General features: G+C 36.0%; 1 protein-coding gene across 2 annotated transcripts in view; it reads right to left on the reverse strand.

Annotated features, from left to right (window-relative positions):
• FIRRM (FIGNL1 interacting regulator of recombination and mitosis) overlaps window positions 1-14,827 on the reverse strand; it is a 49,482-nt gene that overhangs the window by 6,573 nt on the left and 28,082 nt on the right. For both annotated transcript variants that reach the window (XR_011490371.1, XM_020874129.2), the window contains exons 11-19: window positions 14,223-14,371; window positions 13,851-13,980; window positions 12,522-12,708; window positions 10,270-10,352; window positions 9,869-9,920; window positions 8,288-8,377; window positions 3,910-4,095; window positions 2,000-2,122; window positions 786-881 (exon numbers count right to left, since the gene is read on the reverse strand). Coding sequence is in view for 1 of the 2 variants with exons in the window: in XM_020874129.2 (XP_020729788.2) it covers window positions 786-881; window positions 2,000-2,122; window positions 3,910-4,095; window positions 8,288-8,377; window positions 9,869-9,920; window positions 10,270-10,352; window positions 12,522-12,708; window positions 13,851-13,980; window positions 14,223-14,371 (1,096 nt within the window). In the remaining variant the exon portion in view is untranslated. The remainder of the gene's footprint in view (window positions 1-785; window positions 882-1,999; window positions 2,123-3,909; window positions 4,096-8,287; window positions 8,378-9,868; window positions 9,921-10,269; window positions 10,353-12,521; window positions 12,709-13,850; window positions 13,981-14,222; window positions 14,372-14,827) is intronic.

The following is a 14,827-nucleotide window of genomic DNA, read 5'->3' on the forward strand; positions in this document are numbered from 1 at the left end:
AGTTCTTCATGTACACAACCAAAACCAGAGCTACTGAAAACAAGGTGTTGCTAGTCTCACTCTCTGCAGTATGCTATAACTTCCTAAATAGGAAGGACTAGCTTTACCTCAGAATAGTTTTTATTTCTTAAGTGACAGTAAGCTTAAGCCAACTGAATTAGAGGATCAAGTCTGTCTAGTATGAACTCATTCCAAATCCTCAAATCACTTCAGGTAAGATGAAGGCCTTCTCCCCTTTTCCATCTCTTCATCACTTAGACCCACCCAAAGCAAGGCATACCTGAGGCAACACCACAAGGATCCCCCAGTGGCCCTGGTTCTGCCAGGTCCAGCCATGCAAGCTAGGGACCAGAGAAAAAATTCAGTAGTGCTCCTCATTTTATTTCTTCAAAGAAATAGTGAGGATTATCCTCAAGTCCATGTTGGTTTTATTCCATGGCTTCTCTAGTGGCTTAGATGGTAAAGAATCTACCTGCAATGCAGGAGACAGAGGTTCGATCCCTGGGTTGGGAAGATCCCCTAGAGAAGGAATAACAACCCACTCCAGTGTTCTTGCCTAGAGACAGAGGATCCTGGTGGCCTACAGTCCATGGGGGAGTGACTAACACAACTTCAACAACAGCTTCTGGCATACCTTTGAAAATGCTATGAAGGCAGGGCAGGGTTCCCACGTGAACCGACTCCTAACCTCAGGGTTTCCTAAGCAGTTACCAGCAACAACAAAACAGGTCTGACAATTCAGTATCAAAGAGATAGAGAATAGATAGCTTGCTCACTATTCTTACCTGACTTATCAGCTGAGGATCTAGAGCTTGAATGAAAAATCCCAGCAGTGGAAGTAAAAGGCTGAGTGTCTGTTGAACATAAGGTTGACCTATTACCTTAAATAAGAAGCACAAAATAATTTTGGTGAAAATTTCCCATTACATGGGACTAGCAACATTCACATTTATTATATTCCAGGAAATATGCTAGGCACTTCATATTTATTACTTCACTTATTCCTTATAACTCTATGAAGCAGGTATTATTACCCTCACTTTACTACTAAGAAAAAGGAGTAGAGGTTAAATAATTTCCTCTAGACATACAGTTAGGAAAAAGTATAGCCAAGTTCTAAACCCAGATTTAATTCAGATGGGCATCTCATTATTTTTATCTGTCTTAGAAAAAGCTTGCTTATTCCTTAGTCTTCTTAAAATTCCATTTCTCCTCTCCATAACTGTTGCTTCTATTATGATATTATAAGCTTTACCACCAGGAAAGATCCTCAGTGAATATTTATTGAATGATTTAATGAGGATTGGGGGCAAGCACTTGTTGAAGCTAAAATGCTGAAACAGTGAAATCTAACCATATACATAAACTTTAATGATAAAATATCATCTGCAAAACCACTTCTGTTATTTCACAAATGTGAATGTTGCCTTCAGCTTCCACTGACTGGGACACCAGAGGCCAGTATTTCAACTTATCAATGTCATAGTTAGATATTTAACTAAATATGATTTTTAAATTACAATGATCTGTGGGACACATATCATTCTAATTCTAGCCTGATTTTGGCTTTTCTGGAGAAGAGGAATACAAGTTAGACACATCCATTTACTTGCCCCTTCTACTATTAAGCCAGACCACTCTCCACTGCTCAAAAGATTTTATAAAAAAAACTCCAGAATCACAGAAACAGGCCATAGCAAACAAAGAAAGAAGAAAAAACAGTAGGAGAAGAAATTAAACAAACAAAAAAAATAGGGTCCAGCTGGTCTTGAAAATAGTAACTAGACTGTCACTTCGCTAGTTTCTAGTTTTATTAATGTAATTCTATCACACTTAAATAGAACTGGCTGAAAGAGTAAAAGGTATTTTTAAGTTCTAATCACAATTGCTACCAAGAACCTAAAGAAATTACATACATTTTACTCTGTATGGAAATTTCATTCTCTTTTCCAATATTTTATTTGTTCTTCAGCAAAATGATTACAGTTGCTTTCCTTACCAGTTTAACATTTAAAAGAACTGAAAGCTGACTTCCAACTTCCTTAACTGCAGTTTGCTGCCCCATATCCAGAGCTTCACCAGAAGAATTACATACAGCAAGCAGAGCAGAGAGCACTGTGTTCTAAAGACGAGAGACACAGAAAGGACCTGAGTGTAGACATCAGTCTAAAGGAGCTGGAACCCAATTACCTGCAGGTTTTGAGTTACTTATAACTCTTCATAAAAACACTAGAAGTGTATTTCTAAGACCGAAAGCCATCTTTTCAGTGATGTCTTTAATACATGTACTGTGTTGACCAAATAAGATGTTAAGATGTTATAGAAACACTCAAAACAAATTTTTGGCCAACCAATATATTTTGTTAAAGCTAATTTTCCTTATACACAGAAACATTTGCTTCATTTTCCTAAATTTTTTTTTTTCCCTTTTAGGTTGAAAATTAACAAAATGGAAACCGCATCATATTTTAATAAATAGACTTGATACAAATGGCCAATATGGTCAAGCTAACTCATACTATTTATCAACTAAACTTTTTTCATATTATGTACTTAGTAACTTTTCACAGTTTACTAAATTATTGTTGCTATTGTTGTATAATTAATCTTTAAAATTTTTAGCAACACTGCATTCAATAAACAAATATAGTACCTAAGCACACTATTTAGAATTTAAAACAAAAGATAATTTTTCCTGGATTCACTCTTAATGATATATCAAATGTCTGTCTCTCTGGCCAGGAATGGGGTTGGTTGGGATGTGGTAACAATCAGTAATTTTGCCCTTCATCCATTATACTTCAACAACCACACTTAATTTTATGTAATCACCACATGGCTTTTAACTTATGATTTACTTATTTCCTTTTACAATAAACATTAAATAACTTGCTGATCTAGTTTTGGTCATAGAAAAAAGGATTTGTTGAATTTTAGAAAATAGGTGCTTTTATTTTATCTAATACAAAAGTTTTTGTCTTTACTATAGAAATTTGTGCATAATGAACACAAAACCTGAACAATCTCACCATCTCCTAAGGAGGTTATTTAATAGGTTTCTTAAAATAAAGGCACACAGAAATATTTCCTTTCAATATATGTAAATGTTTTAAATTATCTTGATGATTAAGGTCAAATACCACTATGTAATAGAGTATCAGAACATTTACACTCAGTTTAGAAATATAAGTCTCAAGAAAACCCTGAACTCAATTTAAAATTGCAAATAAGCCCTCACTCCTTTGAATGCTCTGTGCCCATCCTTGCTTGATTTGTCTCTTCTCACAAACTGATATATAATATGTATATAAGTTTTACATATATATATATATATATATATATGTTACTTCTTTGTGAACAGGAATTTTTGTTGGTTTTGTTCTTTGATATATTTTTATCTCCAATGCCTAAAACAGAGCTTGGCACATATAAGCACTCAAAATATACTGAATGAATGGATCAAAGAATGTGCAAATAAACACCAAACAACATGTACTATATTCAGTTTTTAAAATTGTATTTTAACTTATAGATCAACTTCTTTTTTATTTCATTAAGAGGGAGCATTCTAAATAGAAAGGTACATAAAGACTCAGAAGAGATTTGCATAAAATGAGGGTTGTACAAAAAGAAGAATCTTCTCTACCAAATCTAGAAATATGTCAGCAAATATACTACAAATAAAGTATTTCATAATGTGTTTCATGTTTTTCCACCCTCCTCTCTCATATTTACCTCAATCAAGATAATTAATAGCACATTTCTCACAGACTCTTACAGTGTAGAAATATGAAACTCTTGTTAGATTCTGAGGGCACAAACTGTGTCTTTTTAACAACGCATCCCCAGTAACTAAAACAGCTTCATAAACAGCTACAGAATGAATCAAGGCCATCATAATGCACTTACCAGAGACCCAAGTTCTTCCAGCGTGCGGTTACTGCCTAGCCACTTCCTACACCATGCAATACCTGCTCTGCTGACCTCAAGTGCAGTTTGTTTCCTAAGCTCAGCAGGTAATGCCTGAAAGGAAATATACTGCCACAGAAGCAGATTTTCTGTTTCTTTTGGGGGAAATCTCTGGATAAACTCCACCTGAAATTAATTGTTAAAAAAACAAGAGTAACATAAGACAGTCTAGTGAACTGATACACCAAAGTTAAGTATTAGCTTCCATATTTAATATTTTTTTAAAGTTCTTGGGATTTCCCCTGGTGGTCCAATGGTTAAGTCTCTGATTCTGCACTTCCAGTGCAGGGGTGCAGGTTGGATCCCTGGTAGGAGAAGTAAGATCCCATATGCTGTGTGGGTTGTATGACAAAAAATAACAGTCCTGAACTGCATAATAGTATCACAAGGTACCAGATCAATGTAGCCTAGATGAACATGCATTTTAGTTGTTATCTTTGTTTTTGCACTTTTTTCCAAATTGAAAAACACAGGTTAAGTGGAACACTATATAAATGCATTAAGAAATGTTAAATAATGTATTTCATTATTAGTCATGTCAGCTACTGTAAATGCTTCTACCCAATAAGTCTATTTTTTCCTAAGAATCTGTGTACTCAACAACTTGTACAGCTAAATCAAAAGTAATAGTCCAGAATACACCAACAAGATTGATTTAGCCAAACTTTGTGGCTTACTACTTAGCTATCAGAGAAGCAAAGGTCACAGGTTCAGTTTTCCAATGGGCTGGCCAGTTCTGCTCTACTTTAGACAACATATGAAACTCATTCGCAAGTGTTCAGAACAGTATGGTTGGCAAAACGATTCCACCAATGAAATAATTCAAAGTGTTTGCCAGGTTAACAGAAAAACAGTTCTGTTTTAAAATGTCATGTTAACAGACTAGATAAAAATGGCAAACAAAAGTTATTTTAAGAAAGAGCTAAACTGTTAAATCAGTTTCTTGTGGAAAAACTGCAAAAGCAATGGTGTACTTAATTACTAATTAAGGTATATTCCAGGAATATTGATTTAATTTTTTAAGAAGAATAATTCAGTTTACAAATATCCAAAATCTACTTGAATTAAAAACTTTCTGACATCAAAAATGAGAAAAGAAAAAACACACCACTGTATTAAATCTGATAGAGAAACTCTTCTACATTATATATCACATTTATATTTGAATTTTATTTGTTTGGAGAAAATACTTAGCTGTCAAAACAACGGAGAAATTACATGGCTATCTTCTGGGACAGCTGAAAAGCCAGAAAACTGGATCCCTTCATGAGCGATGCATCTATTATAACAGGCAGGTTTACTCATGAAACCAAACTGCATCAGGAAAGCCCAGAGAATTGTGCCAACTAACATCAATTCAAACAAGACCTTTCTTTATAATAAAGTCCAGTGAGTGAATGAGTTCCCTTTCCAAAATAGAACTATAAATAATAACACCCTGGACAACATAGGTTGGTGTTGCCAAGATCTGTTACATACAAAGACTTATTTATTTATTTACTATTCTGGGTTTGAAAACCTTGGCCTCAACACAGTTTTAAAGATTTAAAACTGCTAGTGCTGACAGTTCACAAGGAGTGAAATATAAGGGGATCTAATGTGCAGAGCACATGACTTCCCTCCTTAACACTGAGAGAAAAATACACCAGTAGGCTTAAAATGCAAATATATAATCTTTCCTTTACATAAAAATGGTAGCACAGCTGCCAATGTGCTTCAACCAGACATACTATATCCTTTCCCCTCAGGTAACTTCAGGAAATAAAAAAGCGTATTTTCTAGGGTAAAAGGGAGTAAGAAGACACAGGCAACATCCCACAGAGGAGGCCCCTGAGGCAGCTGCATGAAAACCAGCTAAAAACAATACAGGAGCCATGGAAAGAGCCCAGACTTGGGAGCAAGACAGATCTTATCTGAATCCTAGCTCAGTCATTTATTATGTGTGAGCTTGGAGAAGGTCTTTAATTATCCTGAGTTATTCAATCTTCATCTGTAAAATGGACATGATAACATATCATCTATCCCACAAGGCTGAGGTAAGGATTAAAAGAATTAAAGTGCCTATTACAAAACCTGGTCCATAATACAGTCTGAAAAAATACAGTTTTCCCTGCTGCTTCCTTTAAGATGCTGGATTATGTCTTAAGAAAAAAGGAAAAAAAGCTGATATGACATGATAGAAGAACTAACACTTGTTAAATGCTCACTTGATGCATATATACACTTTATATCTCCTTGAGTCTCACAACTGCCATCTAAGTAATAATATTTCAATTTTAGGATTAACTAACTCTCCCAAGGACTCTCAGAACAGGAATTCAAATTCAGGTTTCTAGTGTTATACAGTAACTTGAATACAGCAGGAAAAATCAGTATTTGATAAATGAAGGAAATGAAGGAAAATGTTACAAGTAACCCCTCATTTATCCATAACTTCATATCTGATAGTTGCAATTATTTGGAAATTTCAGAATAAACTGAGAAGTATGTAAGAGATCTCTAAACATACACTAGAGTTTGTTATAACAAACCTTCTAGAACTCACTTGGGGCTAATTCATTCTGAGTTGTATTATCCTAAAAGTTAAAATTTCTCAACTCTGGGAAAAGAATTTTATTCCTATAAAGTGAGAAAATGGAGGATCTCTTCCAAATCCCACTTCTCCAGGAAGGGCCTGCCAGGTAACAGGGCTTCTAGGAAGAACCATATACCAGGAACCAAGAGTACAATCTTTGATAGGGGAGTGGAAGGTATTAAAATTGCATTTGGAGCAGACAACTCTTCAGGAGCTTTAGAGGCATGAACAGCAACTCTAACATGTTTTCTGGAGGGCTATGAGGTGGGCCTGCTGTGCTTTTCTGCCTTGGAGACACCTAAGGAAGAGGGCCAGAAGGTCAGTGTGGCTCCTCGCTGCCCTGCCATCCTCTCTTGGCAGGAAAACAGGCATGGACTTGGGGTAAACACTCTAGTCAGAAATAACTCAGCCTTTACTGAGTACCCTCTAAACTTGGCACTATGCTAAGTATTTCATATATATTATCTCTATATCCTTATGAAAATTTTCATAATAGTTACACATTTCTGTCACTTTGTAGGCAGGGAAACAGTTTCAGAAACAATGACTTGCCCAAGGTCATAGTAAGTCAGGATTCACACCAAGGCCTTTAACCCACTTCACTAACCTAGTGTTTCTCCAGCTTGTATCCATGTCAGAATCATGTAGGAATTTAATAATAACAAAAACAAGTTACTGAGCCTCCCCTAACAGCCACCACTCCATACCCATTCTATTCACAGGTTTAGGTCCTGGAACCTGTATTTTATAAAAAGCTCATAAGAGCTCCAAAGTGACTAATCCAAGGGACTACACCAGGCTACCAAAACTCCTGTAACTGGAGAATCTCTCTGTCATGCAGAGCTTGTCTTCCTCACAATGGCAAACTGCTAAGGCTCATTATGCTTCCAATTTTCCCCAGGAAGTTAAACTTGTTTACTTTGAAAAAGAAAAAAGATATCATTTTCATTTAAAGCATAAGTAATATTCTAGCTCTTCAAAATAAGTTAAAGGGACAGGGGATACAGAACCATTTCATTCCAAGTATCTTAAATGTATTAGAAATAAGAAGAAAGAAGAGTTAGATGTACTGAACCTCCACCTACTCCTCCGCCATCTTGTTCTCTCAGAAGACACAGTTAGAATGATATCTGTAACTTGCGGCAAAGACACTGACAAAGACCCTCTCCTTGACCAATCTTAAGTCAAGCTCTTCTTAGCTCTCTTCTTGAGAAGTCTTTGACCCTGGGCTTGTATCCATCTTTTCTGGGTCTTGCATTATCCAGTTTTAGCAAGAATCATACCTAAATTTAGAAAGAATCCTTCACCTTTAATATCTGATCATCCTGGTCTGTGTGCAGCAAGAATCTGGTCAAGCCAGAATGACTCCCTTACTTCTGATGTTTCCTTTTAGGAATTTTTATCCATGGACTCCTACCCTGCTTCTTGACCCTAGATTCACACTAGTCTATGCTGTATTCAGAACTGAGCCCAGTTCTACACTGAAATCTCTTCTCTCCTACTGCAACAGCCTTGAATAAAATCTATTTTTATCACTTAACTCCTGTATAGCTCTAGCTTTTCTTAATCAAAATCTAAATCCATCTAAAAGCAATAAGCAAAGCAATCAATACATTAAAAATTTACATTCAGATCATGTCAACATTTACATGTAGAATAAACGGGAGTGAAAAAGCCTTCAAAAGTATCTGAATCCAATTCTCAGCAGCTGCTCAGAGACAGTGACAAAGATGATATCCTTGCCTGCTGGGGTGGGGCCATGAAGAAGAAGAGACGCCTCAACAGTATTGATAGGTTGGAGAGCTGGTAACATTCTCCAGGGCAAGATTTTATCTGGGAAAAGACAGGAGAGAGAGCAGAGATCAACACTTAAAATCATAGCTTTTACAAGCTTTTATATGCCAAAATATTAACAACAGCTCTTTCTGGAAAATAACACAGATTTTTGATTTGGCACTTTCCTCTAATTTTTTCTCTTCCATGAATCTAGATTACTTTTGTAATATGGAAATAATTTTGATATATTTAAAAACAATACTTTGGAATTTCTATTTCTAATTACCATTTTTATTATAACTTGATATGTTAATCCCCCTACTGAAAGATAACTTGTGAAATTTTTTTAAGTCTAAACACAAAAGCACAGCAGTGAATATAAGATGGAAGCGTAATTAAAATTTAAAATTCCTATCATAATGTGCTAGGAAAGCTTTTATTTAAAGTAGTTATGATACAAATAACATAAAAGTCACTGCTTTGTGCAAGATGTGATGAGGATTTAGAAAAAAACTGGGTAAGCACTCCAGACCATTAGCCATGGAGACATAGATGTCAGCTGCCTGGTTATCATGCACCTCAGTGGATTTAGTCTACAATATCCTTATAGGGTAAACTGAGAAATACATGAAACAATGACTCTACTGAAAAACAAAAGACACAAGGCCCACATAAAATCTTATCAAAATCCAGAGACTAAAAACAGAACAAACCAGTCATGCCCATCTTATATGGAACAAAAACATCTTGGTATTTAAAAGCAAAAGATCAACACTGAAAAGATTAACATAAGTCATCGTTAATTTTCTCTTTGTATCTATTCACATTACTTCTTTATCCAAAAGGTATCAATTACTATCACATTTAGTCCCTCTCAGAAAGAGATACAACAAAATCAAGAGTCAGAATGTCTAAGTCATATTAGAGAGGGGGTTGGGGCAGGAGAGAGGGGCCCGGGAGAGAGAGGGAGTAAGGAGGGGAGAGTAAGAAGAACTCTGGGTCATCAACATTAAGCTAACTCCTGTTCTCTACTTTGTATTCAATTTTAAATTTATCCTCAAACAACCTAATTTTTCTTCCCCAGATCAATGAAACTCCATAAAATTTTGAAAATATGAGACAATTTCCCCAGTGTTACAATCTTTCTAATATATCTTTCTCAATAGCATCAACATTGAAAGTGAAAGTGTTAGTCACTCGGTCGTCTCCGACTCTGCGACCCCATGGACTATAGCCTGCCAGGCTCATGTGTCCATGGAATTCTCCAGGCAAGAATACTGGAGTGGGTTGCCTTTCCCTTCTCCAGAAGATCTTCCTAACCCAGGGACTGAAACTGTGTCTCCTGCACTGCAGGCAGATTTTCTACTATCTGAGCTACCACGGAAGCCCAGCATCAGCATTAATGCAGAGTAAAGAAGCTAATTTACTGTCAAAATCATTTAGCTAACATGCTATTTCTCCTTTTGATATTCACATTCTTTCAGATTATCATATCCCTAAAGGAAATGCATGGAAGTTGAATGTTTTAGGCTTCATAATTCTACTTACTAGATGGGCCATTATGGTCACATGATGAGCACAGAGTTCAGCAGTCCCATATCTGTGACAGAAAGAGAAGGCGATCTTCATACAACTGTTTATACAATTATTCAGAAAAGCAAGATGAACTACCATAAAGCACTAAATATTCTAAACTGCAGTTACTTCCATGGCAAAGGACTATCACAACATACAAAACTACCTAAGCTATAGGTTCTGTTGATCTGAGCCAAAGAAAGGAAAGAGGGAACTCAGTCCCTAATTCAGTGCTGTGATATGAAATCAAACCATTCTGGGGGGCTGTTAAAGGATTATCAAGATTTAATCTTCTATAAACTTACAAGTATAAAGTCATTTGCTATCAATCACTACAGTAAATCAACCCCAAAATTTTAAAGAATATGTTGTACCGAGCAAGGAAGCACCATGCGTCCATGGCCAGCAAAGAGGTGATCATATTAGCACTAAGAACAGCATTCAACAGAGCAGTGTCCTAATGAAAATCAAATGGTTATGATAAATCATCATTAATATAACATTTCTCAAAACAAAAAAATACTGTCACAATCCAAAAAAACCCAACAGATCCTCAATAGGAAAGCTCTACTTTCTAGTGTCTGAAAGAATCTACGTTGCCATCCCCTCAAAATTTATTGAGTACCTACATGTTCAGCACTGGACTAGGCTATGGAGATGCAAAGTGATTGTCAATGTGGTAACTCAGTCACTAGGCTCCACAAAAATCCTCTAGGTAGGCTCAAGTCTCTAAAACAATATATGTAATACACATGCCTATACTTCTGTTTCTGTCTTAACCTATTCAAAGACAATATTTAATATGTGCTGAATATTACCCATTTATAATATCATAAATGATACTGATTTTTAAATAAATTTTAAGAATTTTTTTCCTAGAATTTTACCAATATCTTTTCTAATCCAATTCCAGTAAAAAGGGACTTCCCTGGTGGTCCAGTGGTTAAAAATCCAGGCTTCCACTGTAGGGGTTATGGGTTCTATCTCTGGTTGGGGAATTAAGGTCCTATGTGCTGCATGGTACAGCCAAAAATTTTTAAAAAACCAAAACAAACAATTCCAGTTTAAAAAAAACAAACACATTAAGCCTAGGATCTGTAAGAGACTTGGTACTACATTCTGCTATGCTCTGTTTCTTTTTAAGAAACTGAATTAGGTGAAATCATACCCATTTTTCTTCTCACACCGTCTTTCCATACCTTTCCACCCCAAATATTTTCTGAAGTATTTTAGCTAAATATTACATCTGAATACTACAGGACTCTTAAAATTACCATTTCCTAAGACCCAACTGAATTAAAGCATAAAATGTGCAAGCTGAGAGAATGACACTCAAAAATAAATACACATTTCTGAGTCATATGGTAGTTCTATTTTTAGTTTTTAAGGAACCTCTATAGTGGCTGTATCAATTTACATCTCTACCAACAGTGCAACAGAGTTCCCTTTCCTCCACACCCTCTGCAGCATTTAGTTTGTAGATTTTTTTGATTATTGCCATTCTGACCAGTGTGAGGTGATACCTCATTGTAGTTTTGATCTGCATCTCTTTAATAATTAGTGATGCCGAGTATCCTTTCATGTGTTTGTTGCCCATCTGTGTGTCTTCTTTGGAGAACTGTCTCTTTAGGTCTTCTATTTTTTGAAGACAGATGCACCCCAACATTTATTACAGCACTATTTACAATAGCAAGGACATGGAAGCAACCTAAATGTCCATCAAAAGACGAATGGATAAAGAGGACAGGGATATAGATACATATGGATAAGATGATATGGGTCATTTGTAGAGACATGGATGGGCCTAGAGTCTGCCATATAGAGTGAAGTAAGTCAGAAAACAAAATATCATATATCATCACATATATGTGGAATCTAGAAAAATGGTAAGATGAATCTATTTACAGGGAAGGAACAGAGATGCAGATGCACAGAACTATACTCAGGGACGGCAGTCAGGGTGGAGGTAGGTGGATGAACTGGGAGACTGAGATTGACGTATGTGCACTGCCATGTAAAACAATAGTGGGAACCTGTTGTATAGTGATGGGAACTCAGTTCAGTGCTCTGTGGCGACCTAGATGGGGAGGATGGGGTGGCAGCGGAGTTAACAGAGGGAGGGGATATATGCATACATATAGCTGATTCACTTCACTGTACAGCAGAAACTAACCAAATGTTGTAAAGCAACTATTAGTTGCTCAGTCATGTTCAACTCTTTGCGACCCCACGGACAGTAGCCCACCAGGCTCCTCTGTCCACAGAATTTTCCAGGCAAGAATACTGGAGCGGGTTGTCATTTCTGTCTCCAGGGGCTCTTCCTGACCCAGAGATTGAAGCTGCATCTCTTGCATCTCCTGCAATGGCAGGCAGATTCTTTACCGCTACACCACCTGGGAAGCCCGAAAACAACTATGTGCTGTGCTGTGTTAAGCACTTCAGTCATGTCCAACTCTATATGACCGTATGGACTACAGCCTGCCAGGCTTCTAAAGCAACGATACCCCAATATAAATAAATACATACACATTTATTATTCCCACACTTTCTGCTATATCTGATTCACAGTTTCAATGGAAAGAAAGCAAAAGTAATCTCAGCTTAGCTCTGCAACTGACACACTTACCAGTTCAGGGAACAGTGAGGGATGAAGGGAAGCAATAAATGTACACAGATGAACACAAACATGCTGATACAAGGTGACAGCCACCTCGGCTTGCCCTTTACTCTTTACTCCCTGTAAATGAACAGGTAGAGAGAGTTCACCAGAACACTGCTCAAAACTGGAGAAAATGGCTTTGAGGAGAGACACCCTGCAGGGAAATTGAGAACATTGAACCCAATGTTATTAACATGTAACAATTAGTGGGTATAACAACACTACAGAGGGTTATTTTAGCAAATACAAATGTCTCAAGATGTATATACCAGTCACAGTTTCTAATATATGTGACTACGTATCCATGTATCCATAAAAATAAAATACAGTTAGAGAAATCTCTTAAAGGAGAATTTTCCTATACATCTTTTATCATTTACCAAGTGATTAACAAAATACAGAACTATACAAAGTCTAAGACAAAATTCATCAAGGAACCTGAAACTTAAATAGCTAAACTAGGTATCATATATAAAATAAAAAATAGGTCCTATTATACAGACAGAGAGGGGTCATTTTAAGATTGAAATGGTTTAAGAATTCTTCATAGAGGATTTAAATAATAAATTAAAAATAAGCAAAATATAATAGGTAATGATGACAAAGCCTGAGTAAAAGGCAGACAGGAATCACCAGTCTGACAGAAGCAAGGTATATGTGTAGAAAACAGGATAAGGAACAAAAGTTAATGACAACAACAGCAGATTTTAAATGCAAAGCTGAGGACCTGGGACATTATGCTTCAGTTACTGAGCAGGAGAATTGGAAGCTCAAAAAGCTGGGGCTTAGGAAGACTAACCTGACAGTGGTGCACAGGATGCCACTAAAGGAAAGGATAAAAAACTAGAACACAGCAACAGCCAAGGCGTAGGAACTAAAGCCTGATGTTGGGAAGAAGAATGAATACAAGGGAGATTACCCAGGGGATACCTTATAGTGTCTAAGCATTCTATTTATCAGAGCTCATCTTTAAATGTTATCAACTACATCTCTACTACATTCAATGTTTATTAACACTATTAGGAAATACCTTTTAAAAGAGTAAACAAAATTAAAATATTTTTAGAAAAGAGAAAAAAAAAATTAAAAAAAAAATTAAAATATTTTCAGCACCTGTCATAGATTTATGTATTTTATATTTTTAAGCAGCAATATGTATGAGGTCTACATAGTAACTATTAATTAGAATATGTGATATAACAAAGAATTTAATTTCAAGGTCATTGCAAACAACAGTGCATTCTACCATCGTAATGTGATCGGAGATAAACAAGGAAACAACGTTGTGTCTGTTACCTGGCTGCAGCTTCTGAGACTGGGCTCTCTGTGCACCACAGGGCCTGCACATCCTCAGGCCGAGAGGACAGCTCATCCATAATGACAACCAGCAGTAGACACTGGGGAAACTGTAGTTCACATGGCAGCTCTTCACGTGGTAAAAACACATTAATTAAGTTATAGCAAACTGGTAAAACATACTCTATATAACTCTGATTGCTATATTAAAAAATATATAATTTTTTTTTAAAAAGTTAGAAATATACTCCAAGAAAAGAAAGTAGAAGAAACTTTAAAGAAAATATTTAAAACTTAAAAAAAGGATGACTATGTAAGGGAAAATTACCATGTGTCTCACACATTTAACATTAAATGTGTTTTGAAGCTTACCTAATTTACTGTCCAAAACCACATCCATGAAAGGCTGGAATGTGAGAAGCTGACTGATGAGTGGACTCAGTGTAACCAGGAAAGTACCGGCTATTTCCTCCTGCTGTGCTTTAGAAATCCCAGCAGCATACAGGCTTGGAGGAAACTTACTAGAAAGGAAGGGAAAAAACTCATTCACTTAATAGTTACCTTCTAATTTTAGCCAGAGGCTGAGTACTACAAAATCATGTTCTTCTAGAAGTGAAAATATATTTAAAAATTAAGTAGCATGTGTTTTATAAAACAAAACTCAAAGTACTGAACTGATACCAAAATTGTATGAAGAACCTCTGAACTAAATAACATGGCTGGAATTCTACAAAACTAAAAGTTTATAATCTTAGGGAAAATGTTAGTATTGTTTTGATGCATTTTAATACATTGTTGACAATGATATTCTCAAAAAAGTTATAAAAATATGAACCAAATAACTAGTAAAAATATATGTAAGAAAGATACTTCTGATAAATTCTGGATTAATTACTTCTATTGAAAGTTGTTTTCAAATAGGTAGAAGGCTAAACTGACGATGAATTAATGCCTGGAGGCAAGAGCTTTACAAAAAC

This window comes from Odocoileus virginianus, chromosome 11 (assembly GCF_023699985.2).
Source record: "Odocoileus virginianus isolate 20LAN1187 ecotype Illinois chromosome 11, Ovbor_1.2, whole genome shotgun sequence".
Taxonomy (NCBI): Eukaryota; Metazoa; Chordata; class Mammalia; order Artiodactyla; family Cervidae; genus Odocoileus; species Odocoileus virginianus.